At 46.8% G+C, this 27,252-nt stretch overlaps 1 protein-coding gene across 2 annotated transcripts in view; it reads right to left on the bottom strand.

Moving 5' to 3' along the window:
• Nucleotides 1-4,679: 4,679 nt before the first annotated feature.
• Nucleotides 4,680-27,252, bottom strand: part of TINAGL1 (tubulointerstitial nephritis antigen like 1) — a 39,034-nt gene continuing 16,461 nt past the window's right edge. The window contains exons 5-13 of one of the 2 annotated variants that reach the window (XR_007244867.1): nucleotides 26,178-26,292; nucleotides 21,771-21,894; nucleotides 19,663-19,813; nucleotides 17,315-17,504; nucleotides 15,751-15,796; nucleotides 14,400-14,523; nucleotides 10,673-10,718; nucleotides 4,885-8,717; nucleotides 4,680-4,738 (exon numbers count right to left, since the gene is read on the bottom strand). Coding sequence is in view for 1 of the 2 variants with exons in the window: in XM_048501335.1 (XP_048357292.1) it covers nucleotides 8,574-8,717; nucleotides 10,673-10,718; nucleotides 14,400-14,523; nucleotides 15,751-15,796; nucleotides 17,315-17,504; nucleotides 19,663-19,813; nucleotides 21,771-21,894; nucleotides 26,178-26,292 (940 nt within the window). In the remaining variant the exon portion in view is untranslated. Of the gene's footprint in view, nucleotides 4,739-4,874; nucleotides 8,718-10,672; nucleotides 10,719-14,399; nucleotides 14,524-15,750; nucleotides 15,797-17,314; nucleotides 17,505-19,662; nucleotides 19,814-21,770; nucleotides 21,895-26,177; nucleotides 26,293-27,252 lie in introns of those variants that run through there. The other variant, XM_048501335.1, reaches the window with a different exon arrangement.

Genomic DNA, 27,252 nt, shown 5'->3' with positions numbered 1-27,252 from the left:
TTTGCAGAACTGAAACCCCATCCCCCAAAGAAACAGGAAGTTATGTGTGAGGAACATGAGAATGGGGGCCCATAGGGTAGCTATAGGAATCACTAATAGGGCAGACACCCCGCCCCCCCAACACACAACACTTTCACCCCGCCCCCCCAACACACAACACTTTCACAACAGCCAATTCCCAGCTGTACTTCATTTATACTGTTAGAATCAAATTTTATCCTATGTAGTAATGTGACTTACGGATTATCCAGTGTTATGGTATTTGTAATCAACCTGCTGGTCTACGGGAAAGGGTTTTTAAAGTCATATTTGTTATCCCATCTTGGGTTCCAGTGCAAAAGACAGCCTACAGATGAAAATCAATAAAGTAATAAAATAGGATAAAATAAAATGGTCTGTCATTTTAGTGAGGCCAAGTGCCCAAGTGACAGAATGGCCAGCTATCGACCCCCTAATATGGTTGCCAGCAACCCAGGACAAAATAAAGGCATTTTTTAAAAGTTGTCTGGTCCTTTTGATAGCAAACATATGCTTGAATACACAAAGACAAGGGCTGCTAAAATCTCAGGCGCCAGCGTGAGAGGCTGAATAAAGTGTCCTGTGATTTAAGCGTTAATGTACTACAAGAACTCATGACTGAGAAGAAGAACCAAGAAGAGTAATGATTGCAGAATATATTAGGCAAAAAAGAGGTTTGGATCACTACACAGGTTCTCAGAAACTGACTCCACTGTCTGTAGCTAGTATTTTGAGTTTTAAAAAAATACAATCTTCCATGCCACTGCTCTAGCAGTACTAAGGTTATGCCACAAGAGGACTCTGTTTCCTTTCCCTGCTTGCAATGAAGGTCTGAGGGCCCAAATGCAAGACTGTGGTCCTGCTACATCCACAGGAGTGCTTCAAAGACATTAATAGAAACATTTGTGATCTCCTTATTACTGATTAGGAGAAGTTTCCAGAGCCCCAAATCCCAGGGACTGTGTATTTCCATTGTCTGTGGCTTGCTACTATCATTTACGTTGAACAAGAATATATTTTTTAAAAACCCTCTGGAAATGTTTACCTATTTATAATGAACAACATCCTGTCAAAAAGCTTAAAGCTCAATATGTTCAGCAAGTGCCCTCCCTTACCTCTTTAACCACACCGCTTACTTTTCTAGCATGATATTGCAGTGAGTGTCAAACTAGAATTTGGGAAACCCAGGTTTGAACACACACAACACCCTTCTGCTATGGAAGCTTGCTTGGTCATAAGAACATAAGAACAAGCCAGCTGGATCAGACCAGAGTCCATCTAGTCCAGCTCTCTGCTACTCGCAGTGGTCCACCAGGTGCCTTTGGGAGCTCACATGCAGAATGTGAAAGCAAGGGCCTTCTGCTGCTGCTGCTCCCGAGCACCTGGACTGTTAAGGCATTTGCAATCTCAGATCAAAGAGGATCAAGATTGGTAGCCATAAATCGACTTCTCCTCCATAAATCTGTCCAAGCCCCTTTTAAAGCTATCCAGGTTAGTGGCCATCACCACCTCCGGTGGAAGCATATTCCAAACACCAACGACACGTTGTGTGAAGAAGTGTTTCCTTTTATTAGTCCTAATTCTTCCCCCCAGCATTTTCAATGTATGCCCCCTGGTTCTAGTATTGTGAGAAAGAGAGAAAAATTCTTTCTGTCAACATTTTCACAACATTTTGACAACAGATCCTTGTCCAACATCTTGGAACAGTCACACTGTCAACATAACCTGACTTGCAGGAATATTTATTTATTTGCTGCCAAGTCACAGCTGACCTACGGTGACCCTGTAGGGCATAGGTGTCAAACTCGCAGCCCTCCAGATGTTGTGGACTACAGTTCCCATCATCCCCTGCCAGCATCATGCTGGCGGGGGATGATGGGAACTGTAGTCCATAACATCTGGAGGGCCGCGAGTTTGACACCTGTACTGTAGGGTTTCAAGGCAAGAGGAGTTCTGAGGTGGTTTTGTCATTGCCTCCCTCTGATTCACACCCCTTGGAGGTCTGCACCCGAATACTAGCCAGGGTTGAGGCTGAGTGGCTTGTCCATGGTCCCCCAGCAAATTTCAATGGTTTCCCAGATCCTAGCCCAACACCTTAATCACTACACCATGCTGACTCCCCCTAAGAATATAGTGAAGATAAAATGGAGAAGGCTGCCTGGAGTTTCTTACTGTTGATGCAATTAAAGAGTTTATCCCCAGTAGCTATTTTTTCCAGGGAAACTGAATGTGGGTTTTTTTTTTTTGAGGGGGAGGAAACAGCAGACCATACACTGTGTCCTGTTCCCCCACCCCACCCCGGCACAGACCCGCATTTGTCTCCCCCTTGACAGCTCAGCCGACACTCCTTCGGTCTTCCTGGGGTGTGTGCAATCTCTATTTCTGTTGATTTGTGTGTGTACCACCCAAGCTGATAAGTGGGGAAACGTTCAAAACAGCCCTCAAAGAACATAGGAGGTCTTCCCTGCCCGCTGCTTGAGGAAGAGGGCCCCTGCAGCCGGCTTGCCACTCCAGCCCTGCGTTCCTGGCTGTACTATCTTGGCAAGGACACCGGAAGAAGAGGCTTTTCCAAAGGTTACTGAGTCCCAAGGAAACAGGAAGCCAAGACAATGGCTGGTCCCTTATCTTGGCCAGGCAGCCTTTCCAGCGCTGACCTCTTCCCTTGTTGGGGCAGGAGAAAGCAAGGAAGAGTCCCCTCACCCCAGGCTATTGCTGAAGGGGGAGGGAATATATGATCAAGTGACTTCCACACCCTCCCTTCACAGGGTGATTTGCAATGTTGTATACCAAGCTGAGGGCGCCTTCAGCAACAGCCCCAACCAACCCCAACAAAAAAGGACACAAGCTTGGAGAAATCATGCTGGTATCAAGAAGCAGCTTGATATACTGAATGAAACGTTGGGAGACCTCAGACCTGAGTTCAAATCCATGCTCTGCTTGGGTGAATTTAGGGCAGCCTTTTTTTAGCTTAGGCCATCTTGCGATATTGAGGAGACAAAATGGAGGCAGGGCAGAGGTGGGATCCAGCAGGTTGTCACCAGTTCCCGAAAGTGGGTTACTAATTATTTGTGTGTGCCGATTGGGTCTGCTTTTCTTGTTCTTCTCTACTCTTTTTTGCTGGCTTAATGGCCGTAATAAAACTGACTTTGGTCTGCTTTTCCTAATTGGGTCTGCTTTTCTGTTAGAAATTCCATTAGGTCCAAAAATCATAAAGTTCTGTTGTTTCCTATATGGCTGGTTAGCGAAGGTAGAATAATTCTCCCTGTTGGGCTGTTTTAAAAACATGTTTTAGAAATATGGTAAAGTTCCTTGTTTGAGGAAAGTATCCTTCTTTTGATTTCTAGAAACAAAATTAAGTATTTGAAAGTATTAAGTATTTGACAGGCAGTCAATTAGAGGAGAAGTAGTTGCTTCTGTTGGCAGTAGACGATAGGACTAGCTATAATAAGTTTAAATTATGGACAGAAAGATACCAGCTGGAAATTAGGAACTTTTTTTTACAGTAAGAGTTTTTTACAGTAACAGAGAAATTATTAATGCCCCACCCCCAGAATGCCCGGCCACGCCCCTGTCGTGCTCCGCCCAGCCCCATTGGCTGTGTTTGAATCCCACCACCTTGGGAACCTGTTACGAAAATTTTTGGATCCACCCACTGAGGCAGGGGAACCTGGTACCTTGCCCTCAGCTCCTTGGAGGAAGTTCAAGGTAAAAACATGGCATAAGTCAACTTAACATGCAGAGTATGCTATGAAAGATAACCGTGCCCTTTTCTTTTATACATGGCAAACCAACAGTTTTGAAACACCGTTCTTCTGCTTCTTTTTTACCACCCCAAAACTATTTCTAACTTCCTTTACAAGCAAACAAAACTCTCAGTTTGAATTCTTTTGGGAAACTTTCAGTGTTCTTCAGAAACCAATAAAGAACTTCTCCCAGCTCCCAAAGCATTTCAACCTGCCAACAGAAGAAGCATGTCTATTTTAAAAACACCAATAAGATCATCCTATGGGCATGGGGGCTGCTAAAATGTCATGCGGTCCAGGAGAATCGAAAGGAGGGATAGGGAAGCGAGTAAAGACACCAGCCATTCTTGCCAATCTTTGATACATTTTATTTACAAATAATAAAAAGCAAAATAAATATAAAAGACTTCTCAAGATTTAAAAAACTCTCTGCGCAGACAAGGTTAAAATAGACTGCTCTTGTCTTTGAATGCTAACTTGGTCCGTATCTTGCTTGGGACAACTTCTTTGGAATGTAAATAATAACGAGAAGGGGAATTTTTTTCCGCATCAAGTTTTGTTTAGTCATACTATACAACTGATGTTTATTGGTAGAGATGAGAAGGAGACTTTTCATATGCAAAAACTGCATGGGTGACCCAACATGGCTAAAGAGAAAGGGGTAGACTCTGGCTAAGAAGTGGGCAGTGGGGTACTTCTGCCTATGCTACAGGGTGCAGGGGCGTACTGCCTAGGGGGACATATGTGGTCAAATGTCCCCGGGCTGTGGCCATTTAGTCATGGGGGGAGGGGCGGAAAATCACTCCCATGCCCTCCTCCTTCCACCTGAGTCTATACACTGACTTCAAGACCTGGTGCAAAAAAATGTTGTTTGGTCGTGGTGGGAGAAGGCGGCCACCCACACGGGGGGTGGGATGGGGGCGGAAAACTCAGATTTTTCCCGGGACTACATTTTTCCTAGATCAGGGGTAGGGAACCTGCGGCTCTCCAGATGTTCAGGAACTACAATTCCCATCAGCCCCTGCCAGCATGGCCAATTGGCCATGCTGACAGGGGCTGATGGGAATTGTAGTTCCTGAACATCTGGAGAGCCGCAGGTTCCCTACCCCTGTCCTAGATATACCTCTGACTCAGTGTAAGTGGATGGCACAGCATAGGCAAATGCAGAGCAGACAGGGTGGAAATTTGTTTTCGGAAGGGACTGTGGATGCTGGTAAACTAGAGCTTCACTGCACCCTGGTTCCCCCCCCCCCCCCCCCCCACAGCAAACACTGACAGACTAACTTGGCACATCCCAGCTGCCACTTGACACAAAAGCCTACGGCCCAATTTAAACATGACACTGGCACACGGCTGTTTTTGCATGAGCAATAACCCAATTCAAACGAAATGAGGACTGAGTCCCACAGGAAAGTGCTTTTGCCTGTGTCTCATTTAAATCAAGGCCCGAGGTGTTTTTTTCCACCTGTCAACCTGGCCCTGGATTGTTCCATTCTGGAATTCAGGGCAGGGTGCAAATGACTGGATGATTCGGCATACAGCCAACTTCCCTGCCCTATGAAAGCTAACATGGCAGGCAGAAGGGGACTAGTTTAGCCATCTCCTTGCCCTGTTAGTTTTCCATGTCATGAACTTGGAAGTGGGAGTGTGTGAAGATGCATTCCATTGTGTGAAATTTTACCTGTGGTCTGAAGCAGCACAGACCGGACACAGGTTTATTGGTTCAGTGACTCCAAAACTGAGCCTCACAAAATACCCCCACAAAATACCTATCTACTCCCTCAGCTCTGCTTTGATCTTGGCATGGTGTGTATATGGGAACACACGCTTGGGTGACTGCACGTTCTGGCTTCCTACCATGTGAAATGCTGGCTCAGGCCCTCAGTCTAAAGCCCCAGCCGCCTTGGACACGCGTGAATGCGCTGCACATCGGTGTGCACTTTCCCTCTCCGCTTCTTTAATATGAATAGGGGGCGGCTCAGTGTTTACAAGCTGCTAGCGAAGCAGACAGGACCGGTTGTGACTTATGGCTAAGCTTGGCCCTTTAAGCGAGCGGCATGCCTTCACAATGGGCTTATTCAGCCAGGGCAGGGGATTAAGCACCCAAAGACCCTCACATCCTGTCCAAGGGGCTGAGGGACAGGAGTTAAGACCCGAAAGAAAGGGGCAGGGGTAAACACAATGCTGCTTTCAACCCACATCATACACAGGCTGGTGCACAGAGATCTCTCTACATCAGCAGAACTTCATAAACACTCTTTGCAATGGATCTCATGAAAAAAAAATTAAAACATGTGCATGCCTTTGGACACGGGGAAGTCAGAGAAGAGCAAGAGTGTTCTATTTTCCAGTCGCGAAGAGGAGGCGTTGGCACCAGGAAGGCACTGAATTCAATGTAGCTTGCTCCAGCAGCCCAACGTTTTATCCGGAAAGCTGCAGGCAGTGTGAGATAAGTCACCGTTGGCTGCAGCTGTCTCCCTTCAGCAGCTCATGTGGGTCTTCAGGTGGTGTTACACATTCCACAGGAGTTCTGTGCCAAACATGTGCATATACCGCCGCTGTGCAATTTTACCACTTCGTTTGTGGGTGGCTCCAGGCAGGAGCTTTAAAGATCAAGAGTGGCCATTTCCGCACAAGTCATTGAAAACGTTTTCAAACCCCCCTTGCTGTTTATTTGCACTCACTCCCTTGAAAGGATTCCTGGCAGCCATTTTCTGATAGTTTCAATGTTTTTTAAAAAAACTTCTCCATGGATCTTATGCCTTGATGCTTCAAAGTCATGTGCTGCAATTCTTCAGAGGTTGTGTCTTCGTAGTTAAAAGACATCACTGCCTCCCCCCCCCAACACCCCCCCCCCCGATGAAAATAGACAAGACAATGGAGCAAACTCAAAAAATAGTGCCGGGGAGGAAGTCTGGAGACTGCAGAGAGGTGTTGGAAACATCTTAAAGAGATACACACAGCAAGTCAAAACGTTTTGAAAATGTTTCAACAAAAGAATTGCTAGAAAACAGGATCCATTTAAAGTGTTTTCAGTCTAGAAATAAAACATTCTGGCTAAAAAATGTTATGGAACTCCTTGGAGGACACATTTTATTTCCTGCCTCAAAATGTTTTATTTTGGTTGTGCGGAAATGGCCAGAGTTGCAGCATGGTTGCAGAGTCAGACTAAGACTGGAGAGGCCCAGGTTCATATCTCAAGTTGATAAGAAAGTTACTGAGTGCCTCGCTCTCAGCCTAGCTTACCTCACAGGACTGTTGTTGTGAGGGTAAAACAGAGGAGACAGAAAAATGGTATGACCCCCTGAATGCTGAGAAGGAAGGACAAAGTAAAATGATAGTAAACAGGTAAGTGGAAGTTACATAGACATGGTCATTAGGCCACTATTTCCAGTGGTGGCCCCGTGGTTCAACCTTCAGTCCCTCCCGGGGTAGTGGACTTGGGGGCTTCAGCGCAGGGCTGGGCTGGGAGATAACCCTGTTACCTCCACTCTCCTGGGCAGCTGTTTGCACTGCTGCCTATAGAGTACAGGAAGCAAGACATTTGAATGGTAAGAGTGAAAAACTACTTCCCTGGCTCCCGTGCTACCATCTTAGTCCAGAAATTGCACCACAGCCAATTGTGATGAGTACGAATGTGTCCTGAAGGGCTAGAACTTCTGCTATCTTTTCTGCATTGCCCATCGCAGGCTTGGATATGCAATCGCACTCTTGGCACTTCCACCAGTCATGAATGGATGAGTTAAAAATTACATCCCAAAATGCAACAAACTCTAGACTTGTCTGGAAAAACTGGTGCTCTTCTGCATACCCTTTTCACTCAGAATCTGAACAACATCTTTCTTTCTGGACAGGCCCAATGTGTGTGGTGGTGCCCAGTGATAAAAATGCTTGACCAGATCCTGAAACTGGGCATGACAAAGTCTGTCTCTTCTGGATTTGCTGGGATGATTCCACTGTTTGCCCAGAGATACCTAGACATGCCCAAGAGTTGGAAATTTCTCCTCTGGACAGGTTGGAAAAGTGATGGAAGTACAGGCAGAGGAAAGGCGAGGAAAGAGGCAACCCTCTGGGAGTAAAGATATATATTAGGCAGTTTTGAGGACTGCTTGTTCTCCTGTGGTCTCCACAGAAACTGGCTTGTGTACATGTGTGAGGGAGGGCAGCTGGTAGGCTAGCCCATCCTACTTGAGGTCAGAAAGGTTTGCTGTGAGAAGCTGCCAACTCTGATTTCGCTGCCTTGGAACAGTCTCCGTTCAAGAGGCAACCACGGGGAAAGGCCAGGCTTGAGGAAGTGAAAGTTCCAAAATGTCTCCTGCAAGGAACTGGTGAGGTATGGAAGACATTTTTGGGAACCACAGGCACGAGAGAGGCTGAATACCCCTTCCTTCTAGTACAGGGCTTGGCTTGGTTGCTTGAGTTATCCCACACTTACTCAGTCTTCATGCCGTTTTGTATGTGGCTTTCCTGGTTCGCTCTTGATCTGTTTGTTTTTGCTTTGGAATGAAGGGTCTGACAGGAGAACTTTTCTTTGTCCTCCCAATGATCCCAGGATTACCTCCTTGGCCACAGTTTTTTGAGTTCTCAAGGAGAATCTGGCTGAAGCCGCTGACACTCCAAACCTCAAGGATAGTTCTGGGTCTCACCAAGTCCTGTGTAGAAATCGGATTGTGTCTGTTCGCATTGGAGTCAGATGCGAGGGTGGGAATTGGCTGTGTGGCGGATCTCAAGACTTTTTGGAGAAGGTGGTGGGCAGGGGTTACAGAAGGAAAGAAGTTTGTGCTGGTGAGCTAACAAGGGACAGGGCGCTCCTCACTTTTTGTGGTGCATGTCCTCCATTGCAACACGGCCCCAGACACCCACTACAAAGGTCTCTATTTCACACTCGTTGGTGCCGCGGGCAATCCGGAAGTAGCCATGTTCGCCCCAGTGCTTCCCCCAGGAATTAGCAGCAATCTGAGAGCAAGGAAAAGAAAATAGTGATAATCTGATTAAGTGCAAAAGGCTTCCACCAATGCAACATATAGCATTATACAGCAACATATACATATACATTATCAATTTTAAGATATAGCAATATCAGTTACCAAATATCACAGACATAATGTTATTGCTTGTTTTTTTAAAGGGCTAAAAATCCCCTTTCAATGGAATGCAGGTGGGATGGTAGCACTCAAAGGGAAGGGGTTTGTCCCTCCCCCCCATTTTCCCCATCCCAAACAGCCCTGTAAACCTACATCATTTGGAAGCTTATGATCACTGGCGTAGCTTGTGGGAGGAGGGGGGAGGACATTTGACCTAGGTATCATTCACCTGGGTCTCGCCATTCACCTGGGTTGCTTTTAGCCATCTGCCCCCTCTCTTCCCTCTACCGCTGGTTTCCTCCTGTATTCCCTCCACCCCTCCCTGGGGTCGCAATTTAGGGAGGCACATTTTCAGCACTTGCACCGGGCGCCATATTCTATAGGTATGCCACTACTTATATTGTGATCCTAGGGAGAGTCAAGCCCTTCTGAGTCCATCAAAGACAATGAGCTTTAAAGGGTGTAACTCTGCTTAGGATTGCACTGTCCATGTATGCTGATGGCTCCATGTAAGCTTCTTCCACAGGGCAAGTCACAACTGCCTGGGACAGTTTCAGGTGGCTAAAATGGTGTGCGGGGAAGAAGCATAAGCCCACGTTCCACAAGTCTACGCCCTTCACCTGGAGTGGGCCTACAAACCCCTGGAAATTAATTTCCCACTGGGGTGCCCCCAAGGGCATGTCTGACTCACTTCACAGAAATTTTGACTGGCTGCTCTTAACCTGTTTTACCAGGCTGTTACCTTGTGCCAACAGCAGTTAATTTCCACTTAAACCCTTGGTTTATCTGTTCGAACTTCTAACCTCCCTCTGCGTCCCTTATTTGTTACTGCTAATTCTGTTTCAGACACAAAGGAGAGCTCACACTGTGAAGTTTTACAACAGGATCCATGCCTAATTTTCCGCCTCATTCCCCGACAGCAGTGGTTCCCAACACTTTTGTTATTGGGACTCCCAAGTCCAAATTTACTTGGTATGGTGACCCAGGGTGGGCCGGGCCAAAGATTTTTGCTTCCTTAGGCAAACAATGACCTTGCCACCCATCTAGTCTAGCATTCCATTGTCTACAGTGGCTAACCAGATGTTTCAGAGAAACTAACCAACATTGCACAAAGGGTACAGCTCCCCCCGCCCCCACTATGAACCCCAAGCAAGCAGCATTTTGACACACACAGCCTTTGTATATGGAGGCTAGATTCCAGCCTTGACTGCCCTGCCCTTCTCTATTACTCCCCAATTTCCCTAAGAGTATAAGAAACTCACTGTAGAAACCATCAGGGCACATTTTACTCGAGCAACATGGAAAAGCAGTGAAGAAAAAAAATACCAGTCAATATATGACAAAGAAGATACTGTTTCCAGGATCAGATTTTGCTTTCCAAAATACAAAAGAGAGCAATGGAAAGGGCAGAGGTGGTTATTAAGGAGGCTAGCCCACAACCCACTTTCAGTGACTTTGCAACCCACTTTTGGATCCCAGCACCACAGGCTGGGGAACACTGCCCTACACTAAATCTACATTTGAAAGATTCCTGGCAAAATTCACTCTCTGCCATAGATTGCTCCTGCCCCATAATCTTCCTCATAACATGGATTCCCAATATGATTTCCACACATATCTGAACATGAGCTCTGCCTCACAAAAGCTCACTCTGCTGTAAACACTGTCTGTACTGAAAGTGCCCCTGGACTTTACTTCATGTGTGACAGAAACACCTCTTTACACCTCTTGAGGACTTTATAACATGTGAATCAAAAACAAGTGTTCGGCGGCAACTCTGAACAAGGTTTTTCTGGTAAAGCCTGGATCTGAAGTGGCAGCACTCACCCAGTATTTCTGGTTTCGTCCATCTGGTGTCTGCTCCTCTCCCCACCTGGGCACAAAATGAAAGGAACATGTAAATGGCTCTACTCGTCAAAAAGAGGAACCAAGCCTGAAAAGCCTATTCCCAGCCACTCTGTTCATTCTTGGAGGACCTTCACTGGTTATCCCCACCATCTGAAGCTAGATAGATGGCAACTCTGATAAAAACAACTCTAGATGATGTCTCCATCCACTGTTGTCTTCCATCAGTGGGTAAATACTTTTTTTGTTTTGTTTGGCATACCTCCAACCACTGTTATTTGCCCTCTTCTCTATTTATGTGGGTTTTAAGGACACTTTCACATATGTTGAATAATGTACTTACAATCCATTTTCAGTGCACATTAGCAATCATTTACAAGCAGATTTTGCCATTTTGTGCAGTAAAATCCAGTTGTAAAGTGTATTGGAAGTGAATAGAAAGTGCACTGTTCAGCATGTATTTATTTGTGTTTATATTATGTTTTATTTAATTATTTTAAGTACTTTTTCATTATTTCAATGCTTTTTAATGTCTGAAATGTTTATTTTTTTAATGTTCTCTGCCTCGGGTGCCCTGAATTGGGTGGAGAGGGGGCATAGAAATATTTTAAATGAATAAATACAATTCAGAGAGAACTGTTCACTTTATTCTGCATGATGTGCCCCGAGTCTGTCTCTCATGGGATCTTCCAACACAATCTCAAAGCTTTAATTTTTCCAAGTGTTTTATTAGCAATAAAAATGATATTGTTCAAACAGATGTTCTCTGTGGAGTTGGGAAATGAAACATTAGCTATCTGAATTGGGACAAGAATTCCTACATTACAGCGCTCTGAAACAAGAATAGATTTTGTAATCCAAATGACTTAGGGGAACCAGCACGTTCAAAATGCGTCCAGGTTCACTGTAACATAAATGAAGGGGTTTTGCAATTTGATATCATGTCATCAGGACTGGGATGCTGCAGATGAAAGGGTGCTGAATGTGTCTGCAAGGAGACAGCTTCATCTTAAGAGCTACGGGAAGAAATGGGAACAGTTGGGTCAAAAGCTTCATTCCCCAATTGCCTCCAAACAGCAACTTCAAGTCATTCTTTGCCTTGGGTCCCACTTTATTCAAAGTGTTCTTAGGATTACACTGTTTATTGTTTTTCTTTTGTGAACTCCCTTGAGAGTAACTACTGGGATAGAAAGGTACTAATAACAATACTCTAACTAGGTTTTCCATAGCTATCAGATCCCATTCCTGATAAGTTGGTCGACCACATTTTTATATTTCCGCCACCCTATGGAGTTCAGGAGAATTCTATGCATGGTTCTCCCTTCCTGCACTGTATCATCAACAACAGTCCTGTGAGGTAGGTTAGGCTGAGAGAAAGTGGCTCGCTCAAGATCGCCCAGTAAGCTTCTGTGGCAGAGCAGGTATTCAAACTTGAATAACTGTGGTAAAGCAAAACCATAAGAAGAGCCCTGCTGGACAGTGGTCCATTTAATCAAACAGCAGCCACCTAGTTGCTCTGGAAGGCTGAAGAAACAAAACATAGAGGCCAAGGCCTCCCCCGCTGATGCTGCCTGCTAACTAGGGTTGCCAATTCTGGGTTGGGAAATACCTGGAGATTTTGGAGGTGGAGCCCAAGGAAAGCAGAGTTTAGGGAAGGGAGAATCTTCAATGAGGTATAATGCCCTGGAGTCCACTTTTTGAAGCAGCCATTTTCTTCAGGTGAACTGATCTCTGTCACCTGGAGACCAGTTGCAATCCCAGGAGATCTCCAGCTAGCACCTGGAGGTTTGCAACCCTTCTCCTAAGATGGATATTCAGAGGATAACTGCTTCTGTACATAGAGGTTCTTTCTGGAACCTCTTAGCTAGAAGCCGTTGATAGACCTCTCTTCCATTAATCTGTTAAATTCCCTTTTAAAGTTGTCTATATTTATGGCCAGTGGTAGTAATTACTCACTGAATAAAGAAGCATTTCCTTTTGTTCATGACTGTGGTAAGGTGACTTTGGTGATGGTCTTGGAGAGTTCCCAATTCACTCCCCACCAATAAACTCAGGACTTGTCCCTTCTCAAAGGAGATAACAACCCTTGTGGAAAATACAGCATCAACGACTGGCTGGCTGGGAGCCCTCAGCTGCATTCTCCTCTGTTCGCCCCACAGTTCAGTTTTTTCCTTCATTCCAAGTGGGGGCCTTTGCTTGTCTAGGAGTGTTTTGATCACCGTGTTGGAATGAGTCACCCTGGCAACACTGTTGACTCTCACTTCACCAGACGGAGTTACAAGCTGCAAGGGCTCCGGGTGCCAAAGCTTTGTTTAGAGTTGGTGTGCAGTTTTTTTTCCCAAGCTCCTTCCAACACCAAGTGCATTCTTCACCCCGTGAGGTAGCAAGTCCCACCCCAAAGGCTGGAATTTCAAGCATGCCTTTTCAAGACAGGTGTATTTATCTGTGGAGACGGGGCAGTTTCGTGAAGGAGGGTCAGGATCAAGTTCTCTTCCACTCAACCTTCCAGTATTTTCTATATTTAAGGTTCCATGCCTTTTGTGATGTTCAGTGTGCTGAATTTTGTGCCCTTTGACATTTCCTAGTAGAAATGTCAGGGTATCAAGGTCAGGGTAGCAAGGAAGACCAGCTGGCAGCCTAGGCCAGATCAGGGTTTGAAGAAGTGTGAAGAGAACCTCAGAGTGGTATAGTGCTTAACCTGGCTAGGATCTGGAAAATCTGTATTCAAATCCCCACTTGGCCATAAAGCTCAATGAGGGACTTTGGGCCAATTGCGTTCATTACACTAATTCAACTCAGAGGGCTGTTGTGAGAATAAAATTTGAAAAGGAGCATCATATGCACTGCTTTGAGTTCCAGGGAGGAAAGATGTCATGAAAATGTAATAGAAAGACAGAAAACAGGGCCAGATTGATAGCACCCTTATTCTCACGAATTCTCACAGTTCCAGGAGAACATACACAGAGTCCATTTTCAGTCTCACTGAAGAACCACAGCCTACCCAGAGACATGTACAACAGTGGGGAGAGACCTGCAGGCCTAAGGGTTGATCTCTGATCCACTGAAACTAAGTGCTGAAAATGGGAGTTTAGAACAGGGGTTCTTGGCCCTAATCCACTAGATCTTCCTCTTAGTCCCCTCTCACCACCCACTGACCATCTGGGACAATACTATCTCTGGCACCTTGGAAACCATTCCGATCTTGGGGAAAAGTCCTCCGCAGGCTCCATTCAGGTTGCGCTCCAGAAGTCAGCTTCTTCCACTGAGCCGACTTTTTTTCTTTTTTTACGTCAGAGAAAAAAATCCTTCCCTCTCCTTCCCTGGAGAGGCTGCCCTTATCTGGCAGCAGCTTGCTCGGAGAGCCTGTTTTCCCTCATAGGGCCTCACACAACAGTTTTCGTTCCTCATTCCACAAGCAGCGAGTTGGCAGACGCCAAACGCTGCTCTCTCAGCCGGTGCCCACGGAGAGGTGGAAAGATGAGAGAGATCATCCCCACAGGGCACCGCAGAGACAAAGACGCACGTGGCTAACGGGAAAGCCTTTGGTCCAATCGAGAAAAGCTTCTAGTGTGTCTTCTCTAATCTGAGGACCTCAAAACTCCCATCCTAATTCCGCTCTTGCATAAGACCCCTCAAAACATCACCCACACATGACCCTTCCTCTCACTCCTCCCTTCCTCTTCATCAAAACCTTCCCTTTGTTTCTCACCCTGTGATTTTGACAGAATGGGTGCCATGCCGCCGGTACTGCTCTGGCTTTCCGGCCGCTACAGGAGTATGCTGATAAACTCCACTCCTGTACATGAAAAAGTCTTCGTGCACCTCCATGATGGCTGTAAAGAAAAATGGAGCAAAGATGGGCAAGGATTAGCCAGTACCCCACCGCTGGCATTTAGCATCCTTAAACAACAAGCTTGTATGCATATTGTATTCATTCATTCATTCATTTAGATTTATAATGCTCCCTTCCCCATAAAGGTTCAGGGCATCGTACAACATCCATGTTGCACTAAAATGCAAGAAAATTCCTACTCAGCAATATAGCTGGGGGAGGAAGGGAGGATAGTTAAAATATACATTACATCCCCATTCAAGCTCTTTTATACTAGTCCAAGGTGAAGGAAGAGGACAAGGGAAGAGATAGAAAGCTGCTGTGCTAAAACCCTGCTGGCCTACAGATGTCATCTTATTACTCACTTGCTGAATTTGTTTTACTGTGTTAAGCTACAGACCAGTGATGGCGAACCTTTTCGAGACCGAGTGCCCAAACTGCAACCCAAAACCCACTTATTTATCGCAAAGTGCCAACATGGCAATTTAACCTGAATGCTGAGGTTTTAGTTTAGAAAAAACGGTTGGCTCTGAGGTTTGCGTTACTCGGGAGTAAGCTGGCTTTGCTTTGAAGTAACTGTGCAACTCTTCCAACGGGTGAATCACAACCCTAGGAGGGTTTACTCAGAAGCAAGCCCCATTGCCAGCAACCAATCTTACTCCCAGGTAAAGGATCGCGCTTTAGTTCTTTGCATGAAAATCAGTGGGGTTTAACAGCGCTTAACAGGGTTACCTACTCTGCTTCCCAAAAATTAGGTCTTAGGCTTAATGCAAATAATTGAGCCCAGCGGCCCAGGCCAGCCTAGATGTGTGTGTGGGGGGGGGGCTCTGTTTGTGCATGCCCACAGAGAGGGCTCAGAGTGCCACCTCTGGCACCCGTGCCATAGGTTCACCACCATTGCTATAGACCCTACTACGAGATGCCTTCAAGGCCCTGCTCGGCTCAGCCTCATACTGCGTGGATGTGTGTAGAAAGTGGTGCCAGTCATCCCGCAAAAGTGATTGACAGTTCCATCCATATCAAACCACGTGGCCTCACTTAATATTATTTTAATGTGAATCATCTTTGATGTTCATTTTGTAACCAGGGAAACCGCTCCTGCTACGATGTAATCCTAATCAAGCCCAGAAGAGCTCCGCTGACTTCCATCAGCCTTGTCCAGCACAAGCTTTGGTGCAGCCGCAAATTCCAGAAGGTCTCTCAGCTGGAGGGAAACCCTCTTGCTCACCTTGCACAGGTCCATTTTCCATGAGCTCTTTCATGATCTCCTTCTCCTGCAAGGAAAGGGGAGAGCTCAGTCAAAGACCAGGAAGCCTCCTTCCTTTTGCTCCTCTCTAGCTCAGCAAAGATCAGTATCTCCAAGGCTGTTCCATTCTTGGACTCTGAATGTTCTGGCCTTAGATCTGTGATGCAGTTGGAATCCTCATAATGGCATGATGGGATGAATGCATAGGGTCTTCAATTGGGCCTAACTTCATTTTATGCTTCTTCTGTGAACCCCCAGAGTAGACGTATACTGCTGGTGGGAAGGGGCTGAATTTGACCAGGATCGCATTGTGTGAGGAGTAGCGAGCTGAAGCCTCTTCTGCTGTTTTTCTGATCTGAAATTTATTTATTTATGCAACTCTTCACTTCTGCCTGACTCCCCAATGGGACCCCAAAGCAGCTTCAGTCATTCCTCCAGTTTATCTTCACAACAACCCTATGAGGTAGGTTTAGGCTGAGACTATTTACCAGCCCAAGGTCACCCAGAGAGCTCCCGTGGCATGAGTGGGGATTCAGAATTGAATCTCCCAGATCCAAGTCTGACATTGTAACCACTATACCACACTAAAACAGCTCCCAGGGTGCTGTTTATCTTATTGGGGGACCATGTACATTTCCCCAATGGGGGTCAATGTAGGTCAGAAAAATGGGATGGAGGGAAGGCTTAACACCTCTTTCCCTCATGCACCGTGGTCCTGATCCGAGTCAGCCTTGATGCTCCCGGAAATTAAATTCCAAGCACAGAACTTGCATTACAAGTCTGCTCACCTGGACTTCGGGAGCCTTTGGTTCAAAATGTATCACTTGGTCAGGCACCGAGCAATGGGCATATTCTCTGAAAGGTCACTTCAAGAGCGGTCTTTTCCTCAATGGACCTGAAACAGATCCTTGTTTTCCATTGCTTCAAGCCACCCAACATGTCTTGAGAGCCAGCATGGTGTAGTGGTTAGCAGCAGGTGGATTCTCATCTGGAGAACCGGGTTTGATTCCCCACTCCTCCACCTGAGTGGCAGAGGCTTATCTGGTGAACCAGATTTGCTTCTGCATTGCTGCATTCCTGCTGGGTGACCTTGGGCTAGTCACAGTTCTTGGGAACTCTCTCAGCCCCACCTACCTAACAATGTGTCTGTTGTGGGAAGGGAAAGGAGCTTGAATCTCCTTACGGGAGAGAAAGGTGGGATATAAACCCAAACTCTTCTTCTTCTTCTTCTTGATGCCAATTAGCAAATTGCTATTAAATTACCTATCTTGGGGAAGGGATTGCTACTACTGTCTCAGGTGTATCTCAAGCCACACTAAACCATTAAATTGCACCCCAAACACAGGGTGACCAATCCATGGGTGGGGCCTGGAAAACCCCCAGAATCCAGTTCCCATGGAGAAAATGGCTGCTTTGGAGGGGGTGACTGTATGGCACTATACCCTTCAGTGGTCCTTCCCCTCCCCCAGGCTCCATCCCCAAATCTGCAGGAATTTCCCAACCGTGAGTTGGGAAACACAATCCCTGTATGGCTTCTAGAACTTACGCTGGAGGAGAGTCGGTAAGCAGGGGTAGACTGGTAGATATCGTTTGCGTGTGCCCGGGGATTCGGGCAGCGTGCCGTGGCTTGCCTCTTCCCTCGGCCCGTGGCTCGGCTGTGCATCATGCAAGGAGGGGATGCTGGAGAACTATCTTTGTCTTGGTTGTTGAAAGGATAACAGTCATCTGTCACCACTCTGGAAGGCCCAAGAGGAACATGGGGGAAGAGGGTGATTTAAGAGATTAACAGTTAAGTAATCTGAGGGTATCTGTTCCCTATGGGTTCTTCCAAGGGTTCTTCCTATGTCTTGACCCACAATTCCTTCAAGCCCCACAGATTCCAGTCTCTAGCCCTCATTTTCCCACTGGCTCTGGTGATGCCTCTGGTTGCTGCACTGTAGCTTTACTGATCTTCGGAGATTCCCCCAAACTAAGGCAAATGGCATAAATAAGTATTTTTTTAAAAATGTTTTCCATCGTTTAACTTGGTTGATGGACTGGTTACATTGTCTTTGTGTCCTTGTAACTTTTGTTGGATTGTTAGACACCTTGAGTAAAAGGAGACATGGTTGTATATGAACATTTCCCCCTGCTTCCAAGCCCCACCCCCGTGCTTATAAAAGCAAAGTTGCCAAGGATAGAACCTTTCCATTCCTTCTGTGGTCCCCAGAGGGGAGGGCAGAAGGGACTGCTGGCTGCCGGCTGCCTGCTGGAAGCCGGGAGAGGGGGTGAGGCTTGGGGTGGGGGCGGTGTCCTTGGGCTTCATAGGTCCCACCCATGTCGATGACAAGTGGGCGGGGTTGAGGGCGCCCGAAGACGATGAGGCAACAGGACTTCCTGCTGCCTTGCCGTTTTCCTGGTCACGTGGGGGCTGATTTGCGCCCCCCACATGACCAGATTAGTGGTACCCAGGGACAGAGGGTACCCCCTGTCCCTAGGCAGATACGCCACTGTCACTGGATGCATTTGGAAGGCACATTGCTAATACATATGGAGCAATGGAAAAATCCACTGGGCCTGGTCCACACCCCAAAAGACTTGAGTGTGCACCTGAGGGAACTCCCCACAGAATCTTCTGCAATACGCAGAGATCTTGGGGCAGACATAGAAAGTTCTGCTCTGGGTCAACAGCGTCCTCTGAGACAAGAATGTAATAGAATTCTGGTTAAATCAAAATTAGGCACTTGATTTCAAGATTAGACATAGATGCATTTCTAGATGAACCAGAACAGGGGGCTATTAGAATCTGGCAAAGCTTCTGACGGGTTCTGGAAATGCCACACTAAAAACCACCACAGACCCATGGGAGGGGCTGTGGCTCAGTGGAAAAGCCTCTGCTTGGCATGGAGAAAATCCCAAGCTCAATTGATAGCATCTCCAGATAAAAGGCTCAGGTAATCAGCGATATGAAAGACTTCTGTCTGAGACACTGAAGAGCCACTGTCATTTCGAGAACAATACTGATGTGACGGACTAATGGACTGATTCAGTATCAGGCAGGGGCGTACTGCCCAGGTGGACATATGGGATCCAATGTCCCTGGGCTGTGACCATTTAGTCATGTGGGGGGTGGAAAATCGCCCCCACACTCCTCCTCCTTCCCCCTGCGTCCATACACTGACTTCAAGATCTGGTGCAAAAAAACGTGGTTTGGTTTTGGTGGGAGAGGATGGTCACCCATTCCAGGGTGGGAGGGGGACTCCAATTTTGTTCTGGGCTACATTTTCCCTAGGTACGCCTCTGGAACCAGGCAGCTTTATGTGAATCTCCAAATGACCATGGAGATGCCCAGGAGAAAGATGGGTATATGCAGAGGTGGGATCCAGCAGGTTCTCACAGGTTCCCGAGAGTAGGTTACTAATTATTTGTGTGTGCTGAGAGGGGGTTACTAATTGGTGATTTTGCCACGTGATTTTTGCCTTAGTTACACCCCTCCTCTCAGCAGTAGCGCGCAGAACTTGAAGCAGTCTAGCAGGAGGTGCACCAGTGCGTGTGGCAGCCTGCGCCTGCGTGCATTCGTTTCCCGCCCAAGGACCGGCGCAGCGGCTGCGTCATTGCCACAGCCCTGCCCAGGAATGCCCCACCCCCGGAATGCCCGGCCACGCCCCCAGCGTGCCCCACCCAGCCCCACTGGCGCTACGCCACAGTTTCAATCCCACCACCATGGGAACCTGTTACTAAAAATTTTGGATCCCACCACTGGGTATATGATAAATATTTAAAACAAAGTAAACAAATATGACATGACAGATTCAAACATGGAGAAGAATCCTCACAAGTCATGCTCAGTAAGGTCAACACCATCCCAGGATGCATTTCAAAATCGAAAGGACTGGCCCGCTTGCACTGACTCACCCTCTCCTGCGTAGAAACCACCAAGCCCCATCAATCCGGCCTCCACTGCAACCTTGCTGGTGGCGGGTATTACAGGAAAGGAGGTTCTGGGGAGACAAGGCAGGAGTCATGTGCCCCATGGAGTGGATGGAGATTCGGTCCGAGGCCACCGCTAGGGTGAAAACACAGGTATTTAAATGTCAGGATTAATGTCATGATGGAGCTACTTGCCTTTGTCCATCCCATCAGTGTCTCTACTCACAGGAAGACACACCCCCTTTGCTGTACTCTGGGATGTAACTGTACTGTTTGTTTGTCTGTTTACTTCATTCCTACCCTGCCTTCCTCTCTAACGGGAAGCCAAAGTGACTTACATTTTGTGGCTCTCCTCCATTTTCTCTGCATAATAACAATTTCCGTGAGACAGCAGGTTAGCATCCTAGTCTGACAATGTAACCACTACACCTCACTGGCCCTCTACGCCTGAGTTGTAAACTGATTCAAGAGGCATATTATCTCCCTAGCAAATGATGGCCCCTGTTATGCTCTTAAGTGGAACCTAATGGCCTTCGGTCAAATTACAGATCCCAGGATTCTTTGGGGGAAGCCCTTAACATTTTAAATTGGCATAAAACAGGCACAGTTTTATTGTGTGGGCATGCCCTAGCAGAGAAGTTAAGTGGTTTAATGAAGCCTGAGCTTTCATAGGTAATAGCCAGGAAAAGAGGATGAAGGAGGTGGTGGTGGTGGAATAGGAGGAGGAGGAAGAGGAGGAGGAGGAGGAGGAGGAGGAGGAGGAGGAGGAGGAGGAGGAGGAGGAGGAGGAGGAGGGCGGGGGGAAGCGCTATCCAGTTGCAGCTGACTTATGGTGACCCTGTAGGGGTTTCATAGTAACAGACATTCAGGGATGGTTTGCCTGTCTGCCTCTGAGTGGCAATCCTAAACTTCCTTGGCAATCTCCCATCCGAGCACTACCCAGGGCTGACCTTGCTTATCTTCTGAGATCTGACAGGATCAGGCTATCCTAGTCCACCCAGGTGGTAGGCAGCAGATGCACCTTGACTGTTGGGGCCCTGGTGTTTACCCAGGATTACAACTGATCTCTGGTTTACAAACACCATTTTCCCCCAGGGAAACCTTCAGAGCGGAAATTCTACGGAATCACACTGCTGCTGAGTCCCTCCCCTCCCAGACTGCACACCCAAATCTCTAGGGATTTGTTGAACCAGTGTTGGCAATTCTACTTGGATGATAGGCTGGTTAGAACTCATTCATATGCCAAATGCTTTGCAAAGATGTGCTTTGCTTTCATATTTTCATGCTCAGAGAAAGCTTAGTATGAAAAGCAGTGATGAGCAGAATTAAGGAGTAGTAGGATTGCACCCAGCCTGAAAGAAAAAAAAGAGCTGTCCTTTAATAGCTCCTGTTATTTGCCAAATGATGTTCTTGGCCTCTCCACCATGAAAAGCCTTACCTGCCTACTTCTATACATTGGGCCTCTATTTATGGGACAGAACATTTTTTTCTCCAGATATGGTCAACCCTAAGTGATAGACATGGGGGCAGAAACAAGAAAGGGTCATATTTTGGAACTCTACCTGAAATGCAGGGATTTCTTCCTGCCTTATGTTCCATGAGCCTCCCCCCTCCCCGAATGAAGCTGCACCTTTCCCATTTGCAATCTGAAGTGTTTACGCTCCAGAATTCTACCACTTGCACATGATTAGTGACCTTTGAAACTGTGGGGTGAACACGTGACACACCTTCCTTCTCCATTCGCTAGCAGACTGACATGAACTCCGGAATGATCTCCCACATCTGGGAATAACTGGAAATGCCTCAACCGGGGGATCAGACTTGGCTTTTCAAAGAGGGGTGAATCTTATGGGTAATTGCCCAGATTTCCAAAATGTTTTGAGCAGATGATCTACAAATGGGTCTCAGCAGTCCAGCTGATAGGAGTCTTCCAAAATAAGTTGAGAAACTAGATTTGCTGAGATTGTAAGATAAAAAAACCCTGGAAGTCAGCATGTAGTAACACAGAGGAAAAGCGAGCAAAGGGACACCCCTCTTCCTCTGCATCTATTCCTGCAGTGTGTTGCTTCCATTTGAGAGTCTCACTAACCTACCTGCAGTAGAAAAGGCCCAAGAGCCAGCACAGTTTCCTTGGTCCAGTGGCTCATGGATCATTCCAGACCATTTATCAGCAGCATTGAAATGGGGCGGAAGTACCTCGTTGGCATCCATGTTCATCTGGAAGAAAGAACAAGCAGAGGAAACAAGAAAACTAATCAGTTAAGGAGCAGAAAACCATTCTGGGGAATCCCAGCAGGAACAAGCTAAAGATACTTATTTCATAGCCTTCTAACAATGGATGTGCTCCCCCCTTGTTTGGTGACTTCATTATTTGTTTAGTTATTGACTTGGTGTATGCCCTGCCTATTTCCCCACTGGGGACCGGAAGCAGCTGACATCATTCATCTCTCCTCTTCACAACAGCCCTGTGAGGTAGGATAGCCTGAGAGCATGTGACTAGCCCAAATTACCCAGAAATCTTCCCTGGCAGAGCTAGGGCTCAAACCTCAGTCTCTCAGATCTTAGTTCTACTTTCTCAGCTCACCAAATCGACAGTATCATTTCTCCAGCTTATCCTAAAGGAGGCCCTCACATAATTGATAGAACTTCTTCAGCCCTCATTGTTTCTCAGAATTCTAAATGATGGTTTAATACCAGTTTAGAATCTCAGTTGGTGGACAAGAAACAACTTCTGATTGGTTACAGATGCCAAATTTGGATCTCAGATATTGTTCCTAACGGCCCAGTAATGGAAGGCAATTGCCCACCGATTCCTTCTGCTGCCCGTTGATACTCAGCTGATGGGCAGGTGGAAGCAGGCTGGGGGAAAGGAGGGGGAGTGATTGGTGTCACCTACATGATGACATCACTTCTGGTCTATGCGATAATGCTGGCATTGCACCAGGGGAGGACTGCTCTATCACTTGAAAAAAAATCTATCGAAACCATATTTTCATGAGTGCTAGAGTATCCCCCTGGTACAATTCCATCACTTCCACATAAACCAGAAGTGACAGCATTGTGTCGATCGCCACCCCCAAACCAGAATCCTAAACCTCCCATCAGTTACCAGCATGGACCTTGTAATCCATAACCTCAGAACAAACTATGATTAGGCCGAAGACTTCAAGAACCAGGAAGTCTTGATCTGGGCTCTATATTTGAAGAAGCCCAAGAACAAATCCCAGTCTTTCTCATTCTAAGCCAACTCCAGGTTGTTAAGAAATACTGTATCACTGTGAAAGTCATAAAAGAAATGTAAGGCTTTCACGGCTGGAATTAACTGGCTGTTGTAGGTTTTCCAGGCTGTGTGGCCGTGGTCTGGTTGTTTTTGCTTCTAATGTTTTGCCCAGCCATAGATGTGGGTGAAACGTTAGGAGCAAAAACTAACAGCCCACACAGCCACACCGCCTGGAAAACGCACAACAGTCAGTTCATAAAAGAAAGTTCCATCAAAAGATGGAGAAAGGAGGACAACTGAAAGAGAAAGAAAAAACAGAATCTAAAATGGTTCTTCAGAAATTCAAATTCAATAAACATGGATCCAATGTGCTCCCTTACCTGGAGATCTCCTACTATTACAGCTGATCTCCAGATGATCAAGATCATTTCCTCTGTCCTACGTTGCAGGGGGTTGGACTTGATGGCCCTTGGGGTCTCTTCCAACTCTATGATTCTATGAAATAGCTACTCTGGAAGGTGCACTTTACAGTATTATAAACTGCTGAGGAGCAGCAGTGGCGTAGGTGGTTAAGAGCTCATGTATCTAATCTGGAGGAACCGGATTCCCAGCTCTGCTGCCTGACCTGTGGAGGCTTATCTGGGGAATTCAGATTAGCCTGTACACTCCCACACACGCCAGCTGGGTGACCTTGGGCTAGTCACAGCTTCTCGGAGCTCTCTCAGCCCCACCTACCTCACAGGGTGTTTGTTGTGAGGGGGGAAGGGCAAGGAGATTGTAAGCACCTTTGAGTCTCCTGCAGGAGAGAAAGGCGGGATATAAATCCAAACTCTTTTTCTTCTTCTTCCCTAAATCCTGTCTCCACCCCCCACCCAAATCTACAGGTATTTCCCAACCCAGAGTTGGCAACCCCAACCACACAGCTAATTGAGCACCCATCCAGTGTACTGCAAGTGAAGGCTTGTACATCTACCTTAGTCTTGTCTGTGAGATGTCACCCCCTCCCCCCCAATACTTCTGACTCTATACTTTTTTCTCTCTTGGTATAGAATGTTGTGCCTCCCCTGCGGACCCACACAGCAGCAATAAGACTGGGTCATTTCTTCAAAGAACTGCTTAGAGCACCCCAGTCCACCAACAAGGTCAAAGGTTGCCAACTATGGGTTGGGAAATTCCTGGAGATTTGGGGCTGGAACTTGAGGAGGTCAGAGTTTGGGGTAGGGAGGGACTTCCCCAGGTATAATGTCATAGAGTTCATGCTCCAAAGGTACCGTTTTCTCTAAGGGAACTGATCTCTGGAGAGAAGTGGTAATTCTGGGGAAACTCCAGCCCCACCTAGATAACACACCATCAGGACTCGCCTATCTGCCAGTTAGCAGCAGTGTGGAAGAGGGTGATGGGTATAGCTTTCCGGAGTCCAAAATATTGGCTTGCATTGCTAGGACTTGGTTTGGAGTCCATGAAAGGCAGTGTGTGGCTCCTTGTAGGGAACTCAAGACCCTTTGATCCACTCCTGAGCAGCCAAGAATAGCACACGGAGTTGACATGACATCCGCTAGCTGACAACTTGAATTCTTGGCTTGACGGACAAGGTCTTGTTTTTCCCTTTGCTGAAAAAAAGGAGCATCTTTGAAGCCCCTTTCCCATTTCCTTGATCCAAAAAGGGAGCCAGCCTCTTCCATCCTTTCATATTTCCGTCATTGGCTGGCCCCAATGTTTGCTTTAGAGGGGCTTCCTTTAAATCCAGGGAAATCAAGTGGCGCCCCAGTTCTGCTGACTCGGTGGCATTAGCTAATGTCCTCCTGAGGGCTTGCTGCCTTCCCAGAGAGTCATGCAAGCTGCTTTCCAGTGGGAAAAAACAACACAGGCCAACCGAAAGAACATCCCCCTGGGGTGCAAATGGATGAAGGCAGTTGCTGAGTCAGGGTTGGTTGCAAACTTTTCTGCCACTCTCCCCCTATCCCCCCGCCACATTCCTGTTTTAGCAAAGCCACATACATACAAAGATCTCCCTCCTCCAAAAAAAGTACAAGTGATCTCCTCCTGCTGATTAGACCTCCAGACTGGGAACAGACACCCCGGGATTGTCTTCCAAGATTCCACAAAGCAGAGAAAGTAGCAAAGGGTGCAGGTGACAGCTGATTAAAACCCACAACTTTCCCTTTTAAAAAAGGAACAAGCTTTTGGTCCTAAGGCAGCATTTCCCAAATCCCTACTAGATGAAACTGTGTTAAAATTCAGAAGTTAGGTATAACCCAGTTGCAGAAGATTCCTCGCCCTGAATGAGGTACTGTTCCAGAGTACTGACTCATTCAGAGATACAGCATGAAGCCTCCTCTAAGGGCAGGTAATACTGCTAGATACTTGTAGTGGTTGAATGTGGCAAAACTGCCCATCCCCGGCGCATGTTGACTGAAAGGAGGCCTTAGAGGGGAACCAAGAGAAGTCAGCCTTTTCTGAGTACAGCTGCTATGGGCTCATAGGGCACTCTAAGTAAATGACTGCTCATGACACATTTGGGAACTACCACCAAAATGCATAGTTTAGATGAAATGTTGAAAACATTTCAGAAATGTATTATCATCTGATCTGTTTCTCACAACAATCCTGTAAGGTAGGACTGTGCTATCATCCCAGTATCGCAGCTTGAGACAGTGACTGAGAGACAGAGAGAAAACAGCTTGCTCCAGTCTATTCAGAGCAAGATTTGTCCAGTAGCACCTGAAAGACCACCAAGGTTTCCAGAGTATAAGCTTTCAAAAGCCAAACCTCCCTTTGACAGATACAAGTAGGAATGATGAAGGGAGCTTTGCATCTCCTTGGATCCAACAAAGGGAGCTTTGACCCTCAGAAGCTTATACCCTGGAAGTCTTACTGGTCTTTCCTGTGCTGCTGGACTTGAATCTTGCTCTTCTGCCACAGGCCAACACTGCCACCCACCTGAAACTATGGCTGTGTAGCAATTTTCTGTTCGGGGCTGCTGAGAATCATTGCCAGCAGTCATTACCCTCACACTCTGAAGATGCTTGATTAGAACATGTAGACCAATTTTATCCCAAACAGAACCGTTCCCAGGTCTGCAGAGCTTAAAATTTGGTGCCCTTTGTCTCCCCACCCCCCACCCCAGCAACCCCAGCAGATGAAAGGGTTAAAGCAGAAATATCTTGATTTTAGAGCTCAGATTCTTGGTCACTGCGCCATGTGGGTCTCATGACTGCCCTTTGCTCATGCATCCTTCGATGCTGCTGTGCACTGGCAGCGTGTGCCAAGCGAGACTTACATGCAGCTCGTTCATATTCATGACGGCCGTGGGAGGCTTGATGGTGCCCAGCCGGTACTGGATCCCCTCTTCCAGAGTCAAGCCCCAGAACTGGCTGTAGTTGGATGCTGTCCAGCTACGGAAAGGGTTGGAGAGGAAGACATTTGGATAAGGTGGTGATGTTTAGCACGGTCCCCTTGCTCGGGATATTCCCCCTCCTTCCATGGCTGTCCTTGCCCTCTTGTGGGCCCCTTCCTCACAAGCAGAATTATGCACTTTCAACCCACTTTCAATGCACTTTGCAGCTGGATTTTACTGTGTAGAATAGCAAAATCCACTTGCAGTCGTGAAATGGATTGAAAGTGCATTATTCTGCATGTGTAGAACGGGCCCAGTGGCTTCACAATGGCTCCAGCAACCTCTCCAATAAACAGCCCCACAAAAACAGCAGATGTCTAGCTTTCTTCTCTAGCATGTGGTATGGATGTCACCAAACCCTTCAGCCCCGCCTTCCTAGCAGAATACTCTCCAACAGTGCCCTTTCACTGCAGATAGAGTTGCCATCTCCAGGTTGGGAAATTCCTGGAAATTTGGGAGTGAAGCCTCAGGGTTGGGAAAGACTTCAGTGGAGTAAAATGGCATAGAGTCCACCCTCCAAAGCAGCCATTTTCCCCAGGGGACTCAATCTCCTTCATCTCATCAATTGTACTTTTTTGGCAGATCCCCAGGCCCCACCTGGAGACTGGCAACCCTAACTACAGAACTGACAGTAGCACCATATGCTGCCTCTTACGTTTCTCCTCCCAGCAGGTGAAGGAAACTTTGACTCTCAAAAGCTCATACCTAGAAAATCTCCTTAGCCTCTAAGGTGCTACCTGACTCAAATCTAGATGTTCCACAGCAGACCAACAATGCTATCTCTGAATTTTTTAAAAAAGGTATCATATCAAACCTGAAATGTTGAAGAGTTACTATTAGAGCTAAAGGGAACCTCCACATTAACATACAGTAAACCTCTGAATACCAGTGCCAGGAGGCAACATCAGGGGAAGGTCTCGAATGCTATACTCTGTTGTTGGATTTTCAGAGGAACTGT

Source organism: Sphaerodactylus townsendi, linkage group LG06 (genome assembly GCF_021028975.2).
Source record: "Sphaerodactylus townsendi isolate TG3544 linkage group LG06, MPM_Stown_v2.3, whole genome shotgun sequence".
Lineage (NCBI taxonomy): Eukaryota > Metazoa > Chordata > Lepidosauria > Squamata > Sphaerodactylidae > Sphaerodactylus > Sphaerodactylus townsendi.
Note: the sequence above shows the minus strand (reverse complement) of the source record. Positions and strands in the feature narration are given on the sequence as shown.